The sequence below is a fragment of the Bos mutus genome, chromosome 23 (genome assembly GCF_027580195.1).
Source record: "Bos mutus isolate GX-2022 chromosome 23, NWIPB_WYAK_1.1, whole genome shotgun sequence".
Lineage (NCBI taxonomy): Eukaryota > Metazoa > Chordata > Mammalia > Artiodactyla > Bovidae > Bos > Bos mutus.
In genome coordinates, this window is record NC_091639.1 from 26078933 (window position 1) to 26098158 (window position 19226).

Here is a 19226-nt window from a genome sequence, read left to right on the forward strand (position 1 = left end):
TGTTATCTGCATATCTGAAGTTATTTCTCCCAGCAGTCTTGATTCCAGTTTGTGCTTCATCCAGCCTGGCATTTCGCATAATGTACTCTGCATATAAGTTAAATAAGCAGGGTGACAGTATACAGCCTTGACATACTCCTTTCCCAATTTGGAACCAGTCTGTTGTTCCATGTCCAGTTCTAACTGGTGTTTCTTAACCTGCATACAGATTTCTCAAGAGGCAGGTCAGGTGGTCTGGTATTCCCATCTCTTTCAGAATTTTCCACAGTTTATTGTGATCCACACAGTCAAAAGCTTTGGCATAGTCAATAAAGCAGAAATAGATGTTTTTCTAGAACTCTCTTGCTTTTTCTGTGATCCAGTGGATGTTGGCAATTTGGTCTCTGGTTCTTCTGCCTTTTCTAAAACCAGCTTGAACATCAGGAAGTTCACGGTTCACGTATTGCTGAAGCTTGGCTTGGAGAATTTTGAGCATTACTTTACTAGCATGTGAGATGAGTGCAATTGTGTGGTAGTTTGAGCATTCTTTGGCATTGCTTTTCTTTGGGATTGGAATGAAAACTGACCTTTTCCAGTCCTGTGGTCACTGCTGAGTGTTCCAAATTTACTGGCATATTGAGTGCAGCACTTTCACAGCATTATCTTTCAGGATTTGGAATAGCTCAACTGGAATTCCATCACCCCCACTAGCTTTGTTCGTAGTGATGCTTTCTAAGGCCCACTGGACTTCACATTCCAGGATGTCTGGCTCTAGGTCAGTGATCACACCATCGTGGTTATCTGGGTCATGAAGATCTTTTTTGTACAGTTCTGCTGTGTATTCTTGCCACCTCTTCTTAATATCTTCTGCTTCTGTTAGGTCCATACCATTTCTGTCCTTTATTGAGCCCATCTTTGCATGAAATGTCCCCTTGGTATCTCTGATTTTCTTGAAGAGATCTCTAGTCTTTCCCATTCTGTTGTTTTCCTCTATTTCTTTGCATTGATCGCTGAGGAAGGCTTTCTTATCTCTTCTTGCTATTCTTTGGAACTCTGCATTCAGATGCTTATATCTTTCCTTTTCTCCTTTGCTTTTTGCTTCTCTTCTTTTCACAGCTATTTGTAAGGCCTCCCCAGACAGCCATTTTGCTTTTTTGCATTTCTTTTCCATGGGGATGGTCTTGATCCCTGTCTCCTGTACAATGTCACGAACCTCAGTCCATAGTTCATCAGGCACTCTATCTATCAGATCTAGGCCCTTAAATCTATTTCTCACTTCTACTGTGTAATCATAAGGGATTTGATTTAGGTCATACCTGAATGGTCTAGTGGTTTTCCCTACTTTCTTCAATTTCAGTCTGAATTTGGGGTCTTAGCAGTGAGCAAAATGTGATGCCTTCCTTCTAGGTGATGCTGTCTGCCGGCCACCTGAGTTCCCTCTCCCTGTGTTCCTGATGACTCCCTCTGTCTTTGTGGTAGAGTTATTGCTGGAGACCTCAGTGCTGCCTTCTCCAAATAGTACTCTGATCTGTGGCCTCTAATCACTTGTGTGCTTGTGTATGTGAAATCCATGTCCTCAGTGTTGATGGAAAACTGACAGGTGAAAAGGAGCTCCATACCATACAAGTGCAAATGTAAACATTAACTTCATGGATTTCTTATCTCTACCACATTTAAATCTTACTGACTATATATGGTGTGTTTTGTGAATGTAAAATAAAGACTATCAATTTACCTTTTGTAAATACAAATCTCTAGAAATGGCAGGGAGAGGAGAGGAGGGGGCTGACCTCAAGACATCTGGAAGCAGAGAAGAGCAAAACAGGACCAGAAATTTGGAAGTTATTAATAAATAGTATGTCCATATCATAAATAAAAAGATATGAACATCTCTTAATTGAAAAAACATAAATAAAATCTATCACTTATTCCTTAAAGAAAACTTAAAGAAAAAATTACCAGGAATAAAAGCCTGCCTGGTAAATAAGATGGGGAGTTCCAATGCTATTTGCAACCAAGATCCAGTATCATCTTTAACAATGGAATATTAGAAGAATTTCTACTTAAGTGATGATAAAGTACAGAATTCATTCTTGCCAAAATTTTATAACATATATATTTGGAATGGGAAGAAACAGTCAAATTTAAAGCAAAATTTAGAGGACAATTTTGGAGAAAATACATGTTGATTTACAGAAGATTGTTTAATGATAACTTAAAGATTCAACCATTAACTATTATATTTATTAGTAGCTTGAGTAAATTAGTCAATATAATGTCAGTCTAAGCAAAAATCATATTGTATAAGCCAGGGATATACAGTTAAGCAAGATAAATAAACAATAGTGACCAAAGAATATGCTGTCTTTGGGAAAAACAAGAGATATATGGGACTTACATAAAAAATAAACTGTATTTCATTGACGAGTTTAAGAACAAATACATAGGGAATTACAGCGTGTTTCTAATTAGATTAATTAATATTGCAAAGACCATATTTATTTCTAAATTAACTTTGATTTAGGAAACCCTGGTGGCTCAGTGTTTAACACCATTTCAATTATTTTCTAGCAGTATAAGATGATTCTAAAATTCTTCAGAAACTATAGATCAATGCCAGAACACTACTTTTTTACAGGAAATGGAATTTCTGGCAATGGGCAAAGGTAGCTCAACCAGAGACACAATACTTACGTCACTATTCTTCAGACAATGTGATACTGATACAAGAATATATGAGCATTAGGAGAAATAGTCTCAATTAGGTATTGATATAGATATTAGGTATAGAAATGTAAGTTATGAGGAAGATAATAAAAATAAAGAAAAACAGAAGCATTCGTCTATTAATGGGGCTATAAACTTGACTTCTTAGAACATTTAGTAATCTAGATTCATACTTCAAAAAATTGCCAGAGTAAACTTCGAATAGATTAATGAGTTAAATTAGGTTTACTAAAACATAAGCATTGCTAGAGTATTACAGAAATAATAAAGTGGAGTCACTTATGGTATAATGTGGAATGAAGAGCGCTTTTTCTTTACCTTTTGAAAATGTCCATACTTCTTGATTCATCATGCATTTCTTATTAAAAACAGATAATAATTTTTCATTTAAAAGAACAAATAATGTAGAAAAATTATAGATGATAGTATTTATAATGCATGCATGCTCAGTCATTAAGTTGTGTCTGATTCCTTGTGACCCAGTGGACTATAGCCCAACAGGTTCCTCCATATATGGAATTTCCCAGATAAGAATACTGGAGTGGGTTGTCATTTCCTTCTCCAGGGGATCGTCCCGACCCAGGAATTGAACCCTGGTCTCCCGCATTGGTAGGTGAATTCTTTACCACTGAGCCACCAGGGAAGCCCAGTACTTATATTTGTCATTAATAGTAATTCTTTCCAATTAATAATTTAATGTTATTTATTAATTATTTTGTATATCTTCTTCAATATGTGGGCAGGACTGTTCCCCTTATTGTTCCCCTTATTCTCCACCAAAGTGGAGTCTATTCTTTATGTTGGTTGATCCACTGTCTGTCTTTCTGCTTTAGATCCTATTTAGGCTTCAAGATAGAGGAGCTTATATTGGGTCTTTCATACTGAATCCAAGTCATCCTACAGTAAATGCAGCACATGGAGACTAGGCTATAAAAATAGAGAGGGAGTGGTGTGGAGGGAGGGGAATATTCATTGTTAATTTTCCCATTGCAAAGGAACCAGTGAGTGAAGTAAGTCAGACAGAGGAAGACAAATACTGTTGGATATCACTAATATGTGGAATCTTAAAAAATTTAGCAAACTGGTGAATGCTCAAAAAGCAAGCAAGAAAAAAAAGAAGAAGCAGCAGCTAAAAACTACTATCCACACAAATCTTTAAAATCATAGACTCAGGATATTGGTTGTCCAAGAAAGTTCTAGAAGCCAAAAGAGGTTAAGGATACCTAAGAAGAATTACAGCCAACTGTGGATGAACCTGAATGGACCCCAAACCACCAAGCCTTTCTCTTTTTCATAGAGTAAAGATATATGTGCCCATAGTCTCCCTGAAATTTGATCAAACCCACCAACAGGACTCTAAGAGACATAGAGGGGCAATGTGAAATCCTATCTTTCCATTTTAATGGGGATTCACCAAGGTGGAGGAGGAAAGGAGGCTTGCTGTTGCATATGTTTTGATACTCACTATTCTTCCTTCCCTAAGACCCAAACATTCAGCTGAATGCCTTAGGACACATATCTGCTATAAATTCATTTTTTATCTAATTTGTCTGAGATCTAAGCTTCCTGTGGAGGTCCAAGATCAAAGGATCGGATTCTTTCTGATGTTGGCGCTGACATATAATGTGTGCTGACTTAGTTCTGTCTATAACCTCACAGTGGGAGGCGGCCAGCCTCCCTCGACACCTTTACACAGCGCACTTTCATTTCGGCTGGGGAGTCTGTCAGGTATGTTGCTGATTGGAGCTGCCATGTAAATAATTCATGGGAGATTTTTAAATGTTTTGGGGCTTGCAAAGGAAAGTTACGCTCGTGTTAGTCTTTCATGAATAGATGCAGACTTGAAGAACAAGGGGGAATAGATTTCCAAAGACGGTCTCTCAAAAATAGGATAACAATATCTTCAATGGATTGAAAATAGGTGACTTGCAGTGTTTGATTCCCCTTACATGAAGTGGTATTGGTTTTACCAAGGGATAAAAATTCAAAGCCCATTTTCCTTTTTTAAGTTTGCTTCTACCTGACAATTTATTATTCCTATTCTTTGGTTATTTGCTGATCTTGATAAACTATGTCTTTTCCTCCTGGTGGGAGTGGTAATTATAGAGATGACACCAAACTCAGGACTCAGCATAGGGCTGGGCTTAATAGAGGGACAAGGTTGATGGCAAAATAAGTTCCTTCCCTGAAGGAACTCAAAGTCCTAAGAGGATGGTGAGACTGTCATACAAGGAAAGGTGACCAATAATAGAAACAGTTGCACAAGTCAAATGAGAAACTCCAGTCAACAAGTACTGAGGCATAAATCAATGCCTTTGAGCTGTCAAGGAACAGTTCTGGAAGGATTTGAGGTCCCATAGGGAGACTAGGATAACCTGGAAGCTCTAAGCAAGAGAATTATCCCATAATTAGGGGAGAGGGACCATAACAGTTACAAGCTAGGAGAAATGACTGTGGAGGAGGAGAGAAGATGTGGATAACATGAGTTTCACAGGATATTACTGACACATCATCAAAACAATATAAACAACATGATTACTTTATCTTGTTTTACTGTTCCAAACCAGCAGTATATTATGTTTCCCTCTCCAGGGGATCTTCCCATCTCAGGGATCGAATCCAGGTCTCCTGCCTTGCAGGAAAATTCTTTACCATCTGAGCCAACAGGGAAGCCATTGTTTATATATATATATATAGATATAGATATATATAGGTTAAACACATTTATATTATGATGTTATTTGTATTTATATTATGTTATTTATATTTCTGCTATAATATTGTCTCTTACACTATGACACAGACTTGATGATTCTCTCCTAACATAAGCCAAGACAGGCTCAGTAAACTGAGAGAGAGGTATAATACACAGGTTTATCAATTAGCATTGACCTTGTATATAAAAGTATGTATGTATAAAAATTCATGTTAATGCATTTGATGATGAGAAATTAGAAAATCAGGGATGGGAAATGTCAGTGACAGTACTGCCACATACCTCTCAGGGGTGTAGGGTGGTTCTTGACCTTTCATTTTACTCTAAGGCACATGGAAGATGACATTACCACGTGTGCCACACTCTGATGCATGTATTTAGCCAAGCATTCTTCTTTTTTTTTTTTTTTTCCCAAGCATTCTTCTTAACTCCCCTTTGCTAGCTTTGATTGTACACAGCATTGTTTGGTTCTCTCACTACAACTCTGGAGTCATAGATCTTGACTTCTGTACAGTAAGATGTGCTATTATGTATCTGTGGTCTTGAGAAGTTACTTAATGCCTATATCTCAATGGCCTCCCTTCTAAAAGGGAGATGGTAATAACACTTACTTCAGAGGGTTGTTGTAAGGATTAAATTATGTATATATATACTTACATATATATATAAAACCTGGTGCCCAGCATATAATTGCTATAATAGTGTTACTTTAAATGATTATTAGCCTTTCTTTCTTCAAGGAATGCATCCTGGAATGTAAATGTATGAGTGGCATTAACAATCTTGAATTACCTTTAATTTGATTAAAAATAATAATTTAATAAAGTTATTTTAAAGTTGCACTATAGCACTTTATTGTTTATAAAACTAGCTTGATACATCCCTCAATACCCAATGAATTATGAGAATTAGACATTCATGAATTAGGAAATACTTTCTGAAGAAAGAGAGAAATTTGGGGAGGTGAGTAAAAGAAGGCAGAGGGTTTTGAAAGACAGGGTGGAAAAAATATTTCAGGCCGAGGGTGTGTTTAAGATAATTCTTATAGGTGAGTAATTATATATATACACTCTTATAGATACTTGTTTATTTATATATTTATCTCTGCATATGTTTGTTTTTATAAAATAAAATATATTCAAATTGTGAATTTGGCATAAAAGTCAAAAGTATTAATAAGACTGGTTTTACATTTATTAATACAGGTGTGAGTTAATCCACATAGTAAGGTCTGATTCTAGCCTAATTTTCCTATTTAAGCTGCCATGCTTACAATGAAAAATCCTGATTGACTTATTATGAACATTGTAAAAGTTTTTTCTGGGAAGCTATATTATCAAATTTGTATTAGACAATTTGTATTAATTATCAATTAATTAATTGATGGGTGTGGGAGACACGGGTTTTTTGAAAAAGTGTGTACTCCCAACGATATTTAGAAATTGGTAAGTTGATATAACTCTCAGTCTTTAATTATTTGGTGATATCTTTTCAGGAATGTTAAACATGCAAAACATGCAGTCAGCTGATTGAGAACTAAGTCTGTTTCTTTTTCTCCTTCTTGTCTGTCACAGATTTGAGGATGAAGGTCATGCTCGCCAAGCTGAACCAGCTCCCCCATCAGTCCCTGAATGGCGTGTCCAGAAGGAAGGTGAGCCACCGTGTGGTCCGAGAGGAAGGTGGCAGCCGAGAAGAGGCCGCTGTGCCTGCTCCCAGTATTACCAGTGTCACGTCGCCCAGGAACACCTGTACTCCAGGCTCTCCTGCTCAGCAGGTGTACCTGCAGGAGAGTGGGGGCTGGAAGGGGGCCCAGGAGCAGGTGCTGAGATACCAGCTGGCAGGCCAAGATCAGCTGCTGCTGCTCTGCCCAGACCTCAGACGAGAGAGGCAGCGTTTGCAGGGCCAGAGTCAGCTTGGCAAGGGGCACATCAGTCTAGGGCTTTCCCAGGAGAAGCCAGGCTCCTGTGGTGCCACCGAGGCATTCTGCCTCCATTCAGTACATCCAGAGGCTGTTCAGGAACAGCTGTGATTGAGGAGTGGTGAGGACATTTGGGCTGCAAGTTATAGTGTTCAAAATATATCTGGATCATATGAGCAGGGAAGATGAGGCCTGACCAGTTTGGACTAAGAAGGGAGAATATGTGCGTGTGTGCTCAGTCATGTCCAACTATTTGTGACCCTGTGGACTATAACCCACTAGGCTTCTCTGTCCATGAAATTTTCTAGGCCAGAATACTGGAGTGGTTTGCCATTTCCTTCTCCAAGGGCTCTTCCCAAGCCAGGGACCGAACCTGTGTCTCTTGCATTGAGTAAAGGCAGATTCTTTACCACTGTGCTATCTTGGAAGCCCAGAAGGGATAATATGGATTCTGAATTCTTTCTTTTCAACTTTAACATGGAAGATAGTCATATAAATGATGTAGGTTGAAACAATATCTGACATATCTTTTTTATTAATCATGAATCTTAGTCCAATACTAGGCAAGTAATAAGTTCCCAAATACTGATTTTTTTACTTGTTTTTATCTTAAGCTGGTTATCTTATTGATTTTGCAATTTTAATAAAGGTATAATGCTGATTTATTCAAGGGTTTCCCTGACAGCTCAGTTGGTAAAGAATCTGCCTGCAACACAGGAGACCCCGATTCGATTCCTAGGTTGGGAAGATCCACTGGAGAAAGCATAGGCTTCCCACTGCAGACTGATTTATTACAGTAGGGAGTGGCATTAAGCTTCTTCTAGGACAAGGTCCCCAACCTCCAGGCCACAGGGGTTTCCAACCTCCTGTAAGACCAATGGCAGCATTAGATTAGAAATAAAGTGCATAATAAATGTAATGCTCTTCCATGAAATTGGTCCCCAGTACCAAAAGGTTTGGGGACCTCTGTTCTAGAATGATTACCCACAGTTCTTTGGGCTTCTCTTATTGAAGGGATCATGACAAAATCTGGATGGCTACAGCTGTTTCTGCAGTATTCAGTTCAGTTCAGTTCAGTCGCTCAGTCATGTCTGACTCTTTGTGACCCCATGAGTTACAGCACGCCAGGCCTCCCTGTCCATCACTAACCCCCAGAATTCACTCAAACTCACGTCCATCGAGTTGGTGATGCCATCCAGCCATCTCATCCTCTGTTGTCCCCTTCTCCTCCGCCCCCAATCCCTCCCAGCATCAAACATTTCTTTATCCTATGGGAATATTTGAAGGACAAGAGAAGACCCCCTCTCTGGTCTATCAGAGCTTACCTCCCAACCATAAGGCACTTGCCTGATTTTTCACAAACTGATTTTATTTCACAACTTAAATTCAGTCATTATTAGGAGTCCATAGTTGAGCAAACACATCATTTTTGCTCCTCGTGAGTACTGACACATGGAAATTATGTTCTCCTGGGCTTTGCTGATATTTTAGTTAAGGACAAGAATATAAGAATAGCCAGTCTGGGTAAGGAAATGGTCCATGGACCCAGTAATTTTTTCAATAGTTCTTTCTTTCTTTTAATAACTGAGCCACATAAAAAAAAGTGGAAGGAAACTATATTGGGAGAACAGAGATGACCAAGTGGCCAAGTGGATTATCAGCTGACTTAATTATTAGAGAATTATTAGGGAACTGCATTTTGGGGAAGATAATGCGTGGGAGAGATCATACCATGTGCAGCCTCTCTAGGCTTTGTTGCTGAGGGTTCAGATGGAAACCAGAGCAGAGGGTTAACCATGTTGATAAGTTGAGTAAGGATATGAAAGGAAGCTTCACCCAATTCACACATTTGCAGAGGGCCCATTTATGTACAAACTAAATGATACTTTAAGCAAGCCCAACTGTGTATCTGGAAGATCTTTTGTATCAATGAGTGAAGCCAAGACAGCTAAGGTAAAGAAAATATCTAATAAGAACTTGCTCTCAGCTTTTATCTAAACCAGGATTTTCCAGTCTCTGAAAAATGAAAGGGATGTCTTACGTTTGTGATAGAACAGAGGAAGGAAAAACACTCTTCTGTGGCAGAATTTTAAACAATAACGTCCTGGAATTAGCCCCAGAGGAGATACTACTGGCAGAAAGTCATTGTCTGAGAGCATCAGTGAGAAAGTATGTCTCACTCTACACAAGCTGGTGGCAAAGTTCTCAATTTCTGTGTCCATTCTTTAGATGTCTTACTGACATCTCAGACCTTAAAGCTGCCTCTGAAAGGAGGTAGGCAGCCTTCCCCAGGACATTATGCTAGCTTCTCTGGGTCCTCAGAGAGCTATGATTATTTAGTACAAAAGCATTTGTAGTTGAGGCTTTTGAGAAATATAAAAACTGCTTACTAAGGGTCTGTCTATACACTCTCCCTTTCACCACCTCCAATTCCAACCCAGGTGTCTTTCCTGAACTCTATACTGTTTATCGAACTGCCTACTGAGAGCTTCCACTAGATTTACCCTGCAGATGATGGCAGAAAGTCATCATTTGAAGGCATTAGTGAGAAAGTATGTCTTCTGTCTTCCAGTATTACATTGCCCTCACACAATGGCATGACCTCATTCAGGCCAGAAATCTAGAAATCACCCACGACTTGACTTTTTCTATCTAACCCTTCCCCAAAGTCAGCTGGTGCTGCTTCTGCTAAGTCACTTCAGTCGTGCCCGACTCTGCACAACCCCATAGACAGCAGCCCACCAGGCTCCTCCATCCATGGGATTTTCCAGGCAAGAGTACTGGAGTGGGGTGCCATTGCCTTCTCCACCAAAGTCAGCTACCAGCTGTCATTTCTGCACCTTCTTTACACTTCTCTCAATTTCTACTATCTTCTTTTCCATCCCCTACGTGCTAAACCCTGATCTTTCTGGAAGGCAAGTTTGATCCTATGCTTGTTTGGGAACAGCCAGAGTTGACCTATTAACTCTATGCCACCAAAATCTAGGATCCCCAAGTCCAGAATGGACTCTTTGGACCTGAATAGCAACCAGATTATCCAGAGTAACATGGAGGGCTCTTGGATGTGTCTTGGGATTTCAGAGTCTGGCCAGAATCCCCAACCCATAGTTAAGGCAGTCTTTTTTTTCCTCCTCCAAAAATGGGAGAATTGGGTAAATTCTAGAGGCAAAGAGAGCAGTTCTTGGTTCATTTATGTCTGAAGATGAGCTGATTAGATAAAGCCAACCCCAAACTTACTCAGACCATTAACATAGGGGACCCAGTAAATGTTTCCCAGCAGTATCAAAACTTACCCTTTCTTCAAATAAGTAATTTAAAATGTCTTGTTCCTGTGTAATTTCAAAGAACTTCTTGTCTCCCATTTCTGATTTTCTATGTTTGAAGGACTCCTTTCCCCCAAGATATTGAACAAACTAAAATTCTAGACCGTTCAATATTTGTAAATATTTATGGATGTTAAAGCTGAGAGGGATGATGGAAGCTGGAGTAGTTTTCATTATCTCTTGAGTTTGGGGGATGTGTACAGGGAAGGTACCAGTCTCTGACAGAGCTTCATGTGTCTCTCAGAGAGAAAGCCTTGGCCAATCTAACCAAGGTTGTATTCTGAAGCAGACTTGCCCATCTCATCGCCCAAAGAGGCTGCTGAGTACCAAGAGGCTTTAGTCCTTCAGAACCCTCCCCTTTCATAGATTATTCAGTTGAGTGATTCCCTTCCTTTTAGCAATCTAACTCTGAATGTATAAAATTACTTTACATTGAAATGTATGCAAACTATATGCAAAACGAATATGATGAAACTGAATATAGATCACATGCAAATATTATTCAACCAAGCTTCTATAAAATGTCATGTACATGTCAATAAAAGTAAAGGATTTTAATTAATTCTGTCATTTAAAATTCATGTATTTATTCCATATTTTGTTTCCAGAACTTGTATTCAGTGTCAATATTGAAAGAACTATAAGCAGAAGGAATTACTGTACTGAATGTAGAACAATTGATTTCAGCTTACACTATGTCACTATGAGCAATTAACAGACATATTTGAAAGACAAACTATATTTCCAGAATGTAATTTTTTTTAAAGGGACAAAACATCTTTTTATGAAGTTAAATGAGGTTTAAACAGTCAAATTCATAGATTTGGTTGTTTACAAACATTTCTCCTACCTCAAAACAGACTGGAGATTTATTTGCTTGGAACAATTCAGAAAAAGAATAGATTCTGCCCATCAATCTGTTCTGTTTTGAGACAGAAGTTTTGTTTAACACATTTGTAGGACTTCCTAGAACTTACTGGAGTGTGAGTTGATGTCTCTGTGCATGTGTCCTCAGTTGCTAAGTCATGTCTGACTCTGCCACTCCATGGACTGTAGCCTGCCAATCTCCTCTGTCCATGGGATTTCCCAGGTAAGAATACTAGAGCAGGTTGCTATTTCCTTCTCTAGGGAATCCTCCCCACCCAGAGATCAAACTTGCAACTTTTACATTGCAGGCATATTCTTTACCACTGAGCCACCTGGGAAGCTGATTTCTCCATATCATTCCTTATTTCAGTCTCAGAAATGATGACTCATTTATTATTATCACTATATCTTTTATTTTAAAATGAGTAGCCATAACAAGAGGAAAGAAAATCAATCTCCTTTCAAAAATGTGAGAAATATCATTCTTCTCTCTACTTTATAATAAACAGTTACTGAATCCTTACAAAGGTGCAGGGCAAAATTGGGGGAAAAATGTATCTGCTTCTTTTAAAAATTTTCTTTAATTTAGTGGTACATCTATCCAGAAGAATGACTAATGTAGAAAATTATTCAAGATATACCATTAGGCTAAAAATACATAAAGCAAGTTGCAAAAAATGGGTATAGTGTGCTTTTACCTATAGTTGATTTATGTACAGAAAAATTATGGAGAGATAGCCAATACATATTTTAAAATGAGCTACCTTTAGATAATGGAGTAGGGAATATGAGGAGATTTGTACTTCATATTTTATATCTTTTTGAATTTCAATATTTTCTTAAAATATACTACTAATAAAAATAAAATTTAGAAGTATTTTCTCCATGTTTTGGTTGTCCAAAGGTTAGCAATACCCAGGCCTAGAAATTGCTTGTAGGAAAAAACTTTTACAAAGAGAGAGGAGATGAGTATCTGTGGGAGAAGTAAAGAGTGGACAGAGAAGATTAATGGACTGGGAAGAGAGTCCAGGAAGGAATAAAAGGAAGAGTAGGGAACATCTCTGAATGAGGAAAAGAATGTTCCATAGTGGGCAATGATTAAAGTGCTAACAAGTCTACTTTCTCATCACAGTGTCCCTGGAATATCATACAGGGCATGTCACCGTGGGCCCCTCTGTGTGAAGGGCCTTAGGGTACAGGTGCGTATGTCTATGGGCTCAACATCTCTTAGTAAGATTCGAATATTCTGGCTTTTCCATTATTCATATTGAGGAAACAATGGGGAAGCAGTTGCTAACCCTAAGTCATGAATGGACCCAATATGACACTCAGAGCTGAGAATTCCTGCTGGATAACACGCCTCTCACCAGATCAGTGCCACAGCCTGCACTTCTTCCAGCCCTGGTCTGCTAGGACTTATTCTAAACCTAGACCAAGTGGTGCTATAACCCTAAACACAAAAGCTGCCTCTTGGGAGCAGCTGTCACAAAGCACTTATTAAGTAGGCTCCAGAGACTCAGACTTTTGAGAGATAGAGGCTTAAGTCAAAGGGCCATGGGCTTCAAAGGGTATGGTGTAAGAAATAATATGCTCCAAAGTTTCTTAGGGACTTCACTGGCAGTCTGGTTTTTAAGACTTCCCTTTCCAATGCAGGGGGTGCTGGTTTGATACCTGTTCAGGGAACTAAGATCACACATACTTCGCAGCCAAAAAAAACAAAACATAAAACAGAAGCAATATGGTAATAAATTCAATAAAGGCTTTCAAAGTGGTCCACATCAAAAAAAAATCTTAATTTTTTTTTAAATTTGGGAATAAATAAATAATCCTGTGTGCTTATCTACAATTCTGAAAACTGTAGAAGTGCTGTAATTTGGGCTATACATCTAGTAATACCAACCATTTTTTTCTCATTGGAATTTTTTCCACCTATCTTTATTCTATTCTCAGGGATGCCACTGACTCAGTTCTCACCTCTCTTATCAACATCATAAATCTCTCCCCATCTACTGGGGTGTCCCCATGACTGTCCAACATGGTTGAGTAGCTCCCACTTGAAAAAAAAATCAGACATTCTTTGATTCTATAGACCCCTTCATATCTCTTCCCATTTTCTTAACCCATTCCATTAACACTGTTTGAGACTTTTGTTCACAGGTTAAATTACTTCGTCCATTTTCATTTATTCTTCCAGGCATTCCAATGCACTTCTGTCTCCTCTGCAGAAGAGGCTGCTCTTATGGCAATTACCAGCAACCTCCATATTGCCAATTCTAAAGAATGAGCCTGTCTTCATCCTGTATGTTAACCCCATCCTTTCTTTTCCCCATTCTTGAAACAGTTTCCTCTCTTGCCCTTTGTGATACCTTCTCTCCTTGATTCACTCTTATGTCACTGAACATAATAAGCCATAGACTGAAGGCTCAACTTTGGTACTTTAAAAAAAAAAAATGTATTCATTTTTGGCTGCACTGGGCTTTGTTGCTGTGCAGGGGCTTTCTCTAGTTGCGGTGGCGGTGAGCAGAGGCTACTCTCGAGTTGCGCTGTGCAGGTTTTGTATTACGGTGGCTTCTCTTGTTGCCGAGCACCAGCTCTAGGGCACGCAGGCTTCACAGTTGCAGCATATGGGCTCAGTAGTTCTGGCTTCCAGGCCCCGGATGTGGGTTTAGTAGTTGTGGTACATAGGCTTCGTTGCCCTGTGGCATGTGATGAACCGTGGATGAACCAGTGTCCTCTGCATTGCAAGGCAGATTCGTAACCACTGGACCACCAAGGAAGCCCCAGACTTCGATTCTTGATCCAAAACCTCATGAGAGCCCCAAGAAAAATATCTCATTGAGCCTGCCCAGGCTTAGGTCTGAGAGCTAATATTGAACCAGTGGGATGTATCTTTTCTGAACCCCTTTGTCATAGAAAATAGCAGATTTCATAGTGAAAAACAACCTGAGTATAATATACTGGAATCCCAATCTTTACTCTGCAAAATTCTAGAAACATCAACCCAATACTTTCTGACTGTAGTGTTTCAGAAGAGATGTCAGAAACCAGTCTAAGTTTTGTTCCTGTCTAGGAATCATTAAAGATCACAGGATCTTTTTTCTAGACTATTTTAAACATTTTGATAATTCTCTCCATAGATGAGTCTTTTTGTATACTAGACCAAAATTGCAAAGAGAGGATAATGCTATTTGTAATAAGGAGAGAAAACTCAAATAGGGAAGGAAAACATTAGTGATTCATAGGAGAAGAGAGAGGATTTAAATAGATTTAAAAAGTGATGTTTCAGGTAGAAGAAAAATACATAAAAGTCACTCAACCCCAGATCATGGATCCTTTAAGAAAATGAATTAATGGTGTCGAATATAGGAAATAAATGGCTAGATGAATAATTCATAACTTTGTAGCATGTGAAATGATAATAAAAAGATGGTAGAAGTGATTTCAACTTAAAGTAGGCCAGATGAAAGAATACCCACTGTAACTAAATAATTTTTCCCAGTGTCTTGGGAAAAAATTCTTACTTCTTGGGGAAAATTGTCAGTAAATATTACATTTATTTCAGCGTCCTACTTTGTTAAGGTTTTACAGGCCTAGTTAAATGCTGTTTCTCTTGTCTAATTTAGCTAATGAAGGATCATGGGATAAATGAGATCTAATTTCTTCATATACCAAAGAAAGTTTGGATCAAAAATATTTGGCACTCTAGCCAATACTGCTTTTAGACTCAGATAATGGTTTCCACTCCAGGCCCTTGCTCTAGAGGACTCCACCCCCATTCACTCTTCCATGTAGGCAGTCCGACCATGAAGCCAGGAGCATGTGCCCACCCACACACCATGCCCACCCCCAGTGCCCACGTTGGAATTTTCTGCCCAAACAACCCTGAATCATCCACCAGGGCTTGCAGAGGCTGTTTCTCTAGATTCCTTCTTTGCTTGTCATATCAAGTAAGGAAGAACCACTTTGACTCAGATGGTATTGAGAAATATGCCAAACTATTGTTGAATAGTACTTTCTTGATGGATGGAAAGTAATCATGACTTCTATGTCTCATTTTATTCTTATGAAGGACATGTGTTAAGACATTCATCAACGTGTAACTCAAGTATCTTCTGGCTCACAGGGTCCTCACCTGCTGAATAAGAGCTTAGTGCCTTTGCCAAATTGCCCTGGTTATTTCTGACACTCAACGAAACAGACCCATATGGGACTTTTTTTGGGGATTCACGGTAACCCTACATACCCTCCTGATTCTCAGATGCCTCCCTAAGGAGGACCCCGTCCCATGCCTTGCTTTTTGTCTTCTTGATCTTCACACTTCTAGGAAGGCACCAGCTGACCTCAGCAACGTGCATTCTGTCTCTCCTGGGCAGGCACCTTTGGTCATACATAGGACAATATGACAGGCAGAGTTTAAGATGCCACCTGCTTTATCAGCCACCACATGATTAAATGAAGTGCCCATACATTATTTGATCTATGTTGGCTTCTTTCACTTAGAGAATGTTCTTCAGGTTCACCCATGTTGTTGCTGATGGCAGGATTTCCCTCTTCTCTATGACTGAGTGTTATAGAGAACTGCATATTGTTTTAAGTCAGTAAGTTGTGGTGATTCGTTACACAACTATAGAGACGCTATGGTTTCCATGAACAAAGGGGAAGATCAGTACTCTTGTATTTGCTCCTGTCTCTTGGGTGTCTCCTGTTCTCATTTTCAGCAGACATGAATCACTTCCAGCCCCTAGAAGCTTAAAGCCCTCACTCAATCTGCAGGTTCCCCTGTGGGCAGCTGGATGGCATCAGTCCTGGGGTCTCCCCGGGTGTCCCACTGGCACTCGCTTCTTCAGGGTGGAGGATGCTGGCTCTTAGGATTTCCAGACACCACAGATTTGTTCCCATCCCAGAACCAGGAGATGAAAACAAGCCAGACTGTCCTTGTCTTCCTCTCTCCCTTCTGTCTTCTCATTTCCCAGTGTCTCCCCAACTAGATTCTGATGAAAGTTATTTGCAGGATTCCCATCAGTTCCATGAGTGACAGGAGACTGATGTCAAGTGAGAAAATGAAATGTAAATTTTATTAAACACCCCCTCTCATCTCCACGTATCAATGCAGATTCCAGCTGAACATAGCAAATCAAATCCTGCCTATGCCCAGCCTCGGGGCACATGGAAAATCATTTCTCCTTAATACCATTCCTTTCTAGTAAAATATTTTTCTGTTTGGTAAATGAAAATTGTAAATGCAAACCTTGTATTAATCCCAGTGAAAAGCATATCTTCAAAATGAGCATCTGAAGGAGGGAGCAGAGAAGAGACAAGGGAAGATTCAGGGACAAAGGAGAAGTCGGGGACTGGGGAAACAGTATTTAGCTGTGTCATGCACAGTCCCGACTCATGGCTGCGCAGGGATGCGTATCCACAGAATAAATGGTGACATTCTTTGAAAGCTTGGACCATGAGGACATTTATCTACATGCTGTCCTGTCTCAGAGATAATAAAGATCTTAAATCTGATACACTGTCTTGAAATTGCATATAAATATAGAAGCTTCATTCTGGGTGTATGTGCACAATTACAGGCTTGTCTGGGCTTTTGCCCAGTGGTGTCTGACTGTGTGTAGAGAAAAATCTTGATTTGGGGATCTTAAAAGTTGAAACCAGTTTTGATTGCATATTTATTGTAGAAAAAATAACCCAAAATTTGAGCCAAAAATGAATACAGAAAATACCATAGCTATTTTAAATGCACACACACTATCCAAATTTCACTTGACAAATTTGAATGAAAAATGTAAATACTGGTTTCTGCTTTATTTTTTAAAGAAAGAAAGTAATTTATTGAATTTATTTTCTTTTAATTTCTTCAAATTAAGTGGATAGACTATTTTTGAAATGACGTTTTTTTCAGGAACAGATCTTTATTTAGATCACCTGTTCTGATTTGCCTGAGATTGGGGGGTTTCCAGGATATAAGACTTTCAGCACAAAAACCAGAAAACCCCAGAAAGTTCCACACATACAATGATGAGTTGGTCACCCTAATATATTACTATCATGAATCATACAAAATAGTCATGTCTTATACTCTGATAATGCTTCCCAGGTGGCGCCAGTGGTAAAGAACACACGTCCCAAGGCAGGAGACATAAAAGACATGGGTTTGATCCCTGGATCAGGAAGATCCCCCGCAAGATGGCATGGCACCCCACTCAAGTATTCTTGCCTGGAGAATTCCTATGGTCCATAGGGTTGCAAAGAGTTGGAAATGACTGAAGTGACTTAGTGCACACACACACACACACACACACACACACACACACACACACACTCTAATAAATTATTAACATTGTAGACTTTATTTTGGGGAAATGGTTTTGAGCAAAATAAACTTACAGGTGTATCTGGAAATGGTCTCCTTGACTTAGTCAAGCATGGCAGATAGCATTCAGGCTTCCAAAATAAGTGAGAACAACTCAAGCATTATACTTGTTAGCTGAGAAAATGGCGTTCTTATCTTTTCTTTTCTTGTGGTGAAGCTTTAAAGACTTTCTTCCTAGTACAGCTACAAGTAATCAATACAAACAAAAGCGGGGGAGGGGGCGTGGAGGAATAGGGAGATTTGGATTAACACATATACACTACTGATGTTACATATAAAATAGATAACCAATGAGAACAAACTGCATAGCACAGAGAGCTCTACTTGATGCGCTGTGGTGACCTGAATGGGAAGAAAGGCCAAGAAAGAGGGGGTATACGTATATGTACTGCTGATTCAGTTTGCTGCACAGTAGAAGCTAACACAACACTGTAAAGCAACTAAACGCCAATAAAAATGTATTAAAAAAAAAAAAGGAGTGTGAGTATTGCTTAGGAATGTGCTAGAACATAACTCGGAGAAGGCAATGGCACCCCACTCTAGTACTTTGCCTGGAAAATCCCATGGACAGAGGAGCCTGATAGGCTGCAGTCCATGGGGTCGCTAAGAGTCGGACACAACTGAGTGACTTCACTTTCACTTTTCACTTTCATGCATTGGAGAAGGAAATGGCAACCCACTCCAGTGTTCTTGCCTGGAGAGTCCCAGGGACAGGGGAGCCTGGTGGCTGCCTTCTATGGGGTCACACAGAGTTGGACACGACTGAAGCGACTTAGCAGCAGCAGCAGCAGAACACAACTGATGTCGCATAAACAAATGCTTTGAATTAAAAGATAGAACCCAGTTTAGATACAGTTTTGCATTTAATATCTGAAAATTAAGTCAAGTATTGGGCTAAATAGTGCATTCATTTTCCAAAAGAACTGTAACATTTCTTACCTAGCAAAAGTTGGGCCCTGAGATCTGAGGCCCTGAGGGCACTATATTTAGAATTTAAAAATAATGCCACACTATTTTCTGCACAAGAAGAGAGTTTATATGGAAATGTAAAATTTTTAACTTAAATTATTGTACTGGAATCCACAATCCTTGATTGCTTAATTAAATATATTTGATTTCTTAACTATTCTTCCTTTTTGATATTTTTGTGTACAAAATAACTAAAATAGGGTACTTTGCTTTAAAAATGGGTATGAATGATACATGTGAAGAACATAAAGGTAGCACTAACATAAGGCAAATTTGTAAGGTCATTAACATGTATATTTTGGGTTTGCCTAGATCTTTGTCTTATTTTATTTCTTCCAGTCTTAGTCT

At 39.1% G+C, this 19226-nt stretch overlaps 1 protein-coding gene across 2 annotated transcripts in view; it reads left to right on the top strand.

The window, feature by feature from the left end:
• PKHD1 (PKHD1 ciliary IPT domain containing fibrocystin/polyductin) overlaps positions 1-18966 on the top strand; it is a 457080-nt gene extending 438114 nt beyond the window's left edge. For both annotated transcript variants that reach the window (XM_070360807.1, XM_070360808.1), the window contains one exon: positions 6997-18966. In XM_070360807.1, coding sequence (XP_070216908.1) covers positions 6997-7451 — 455 coding nt within the window. In that variant the 3' untranslated portion in view covers positions 7452-18966. The remainder of the gene's footprint in view (positions 1-6996) is intronic.
• Positions 18967-19226: the final 260 nt, after the last annotated feature.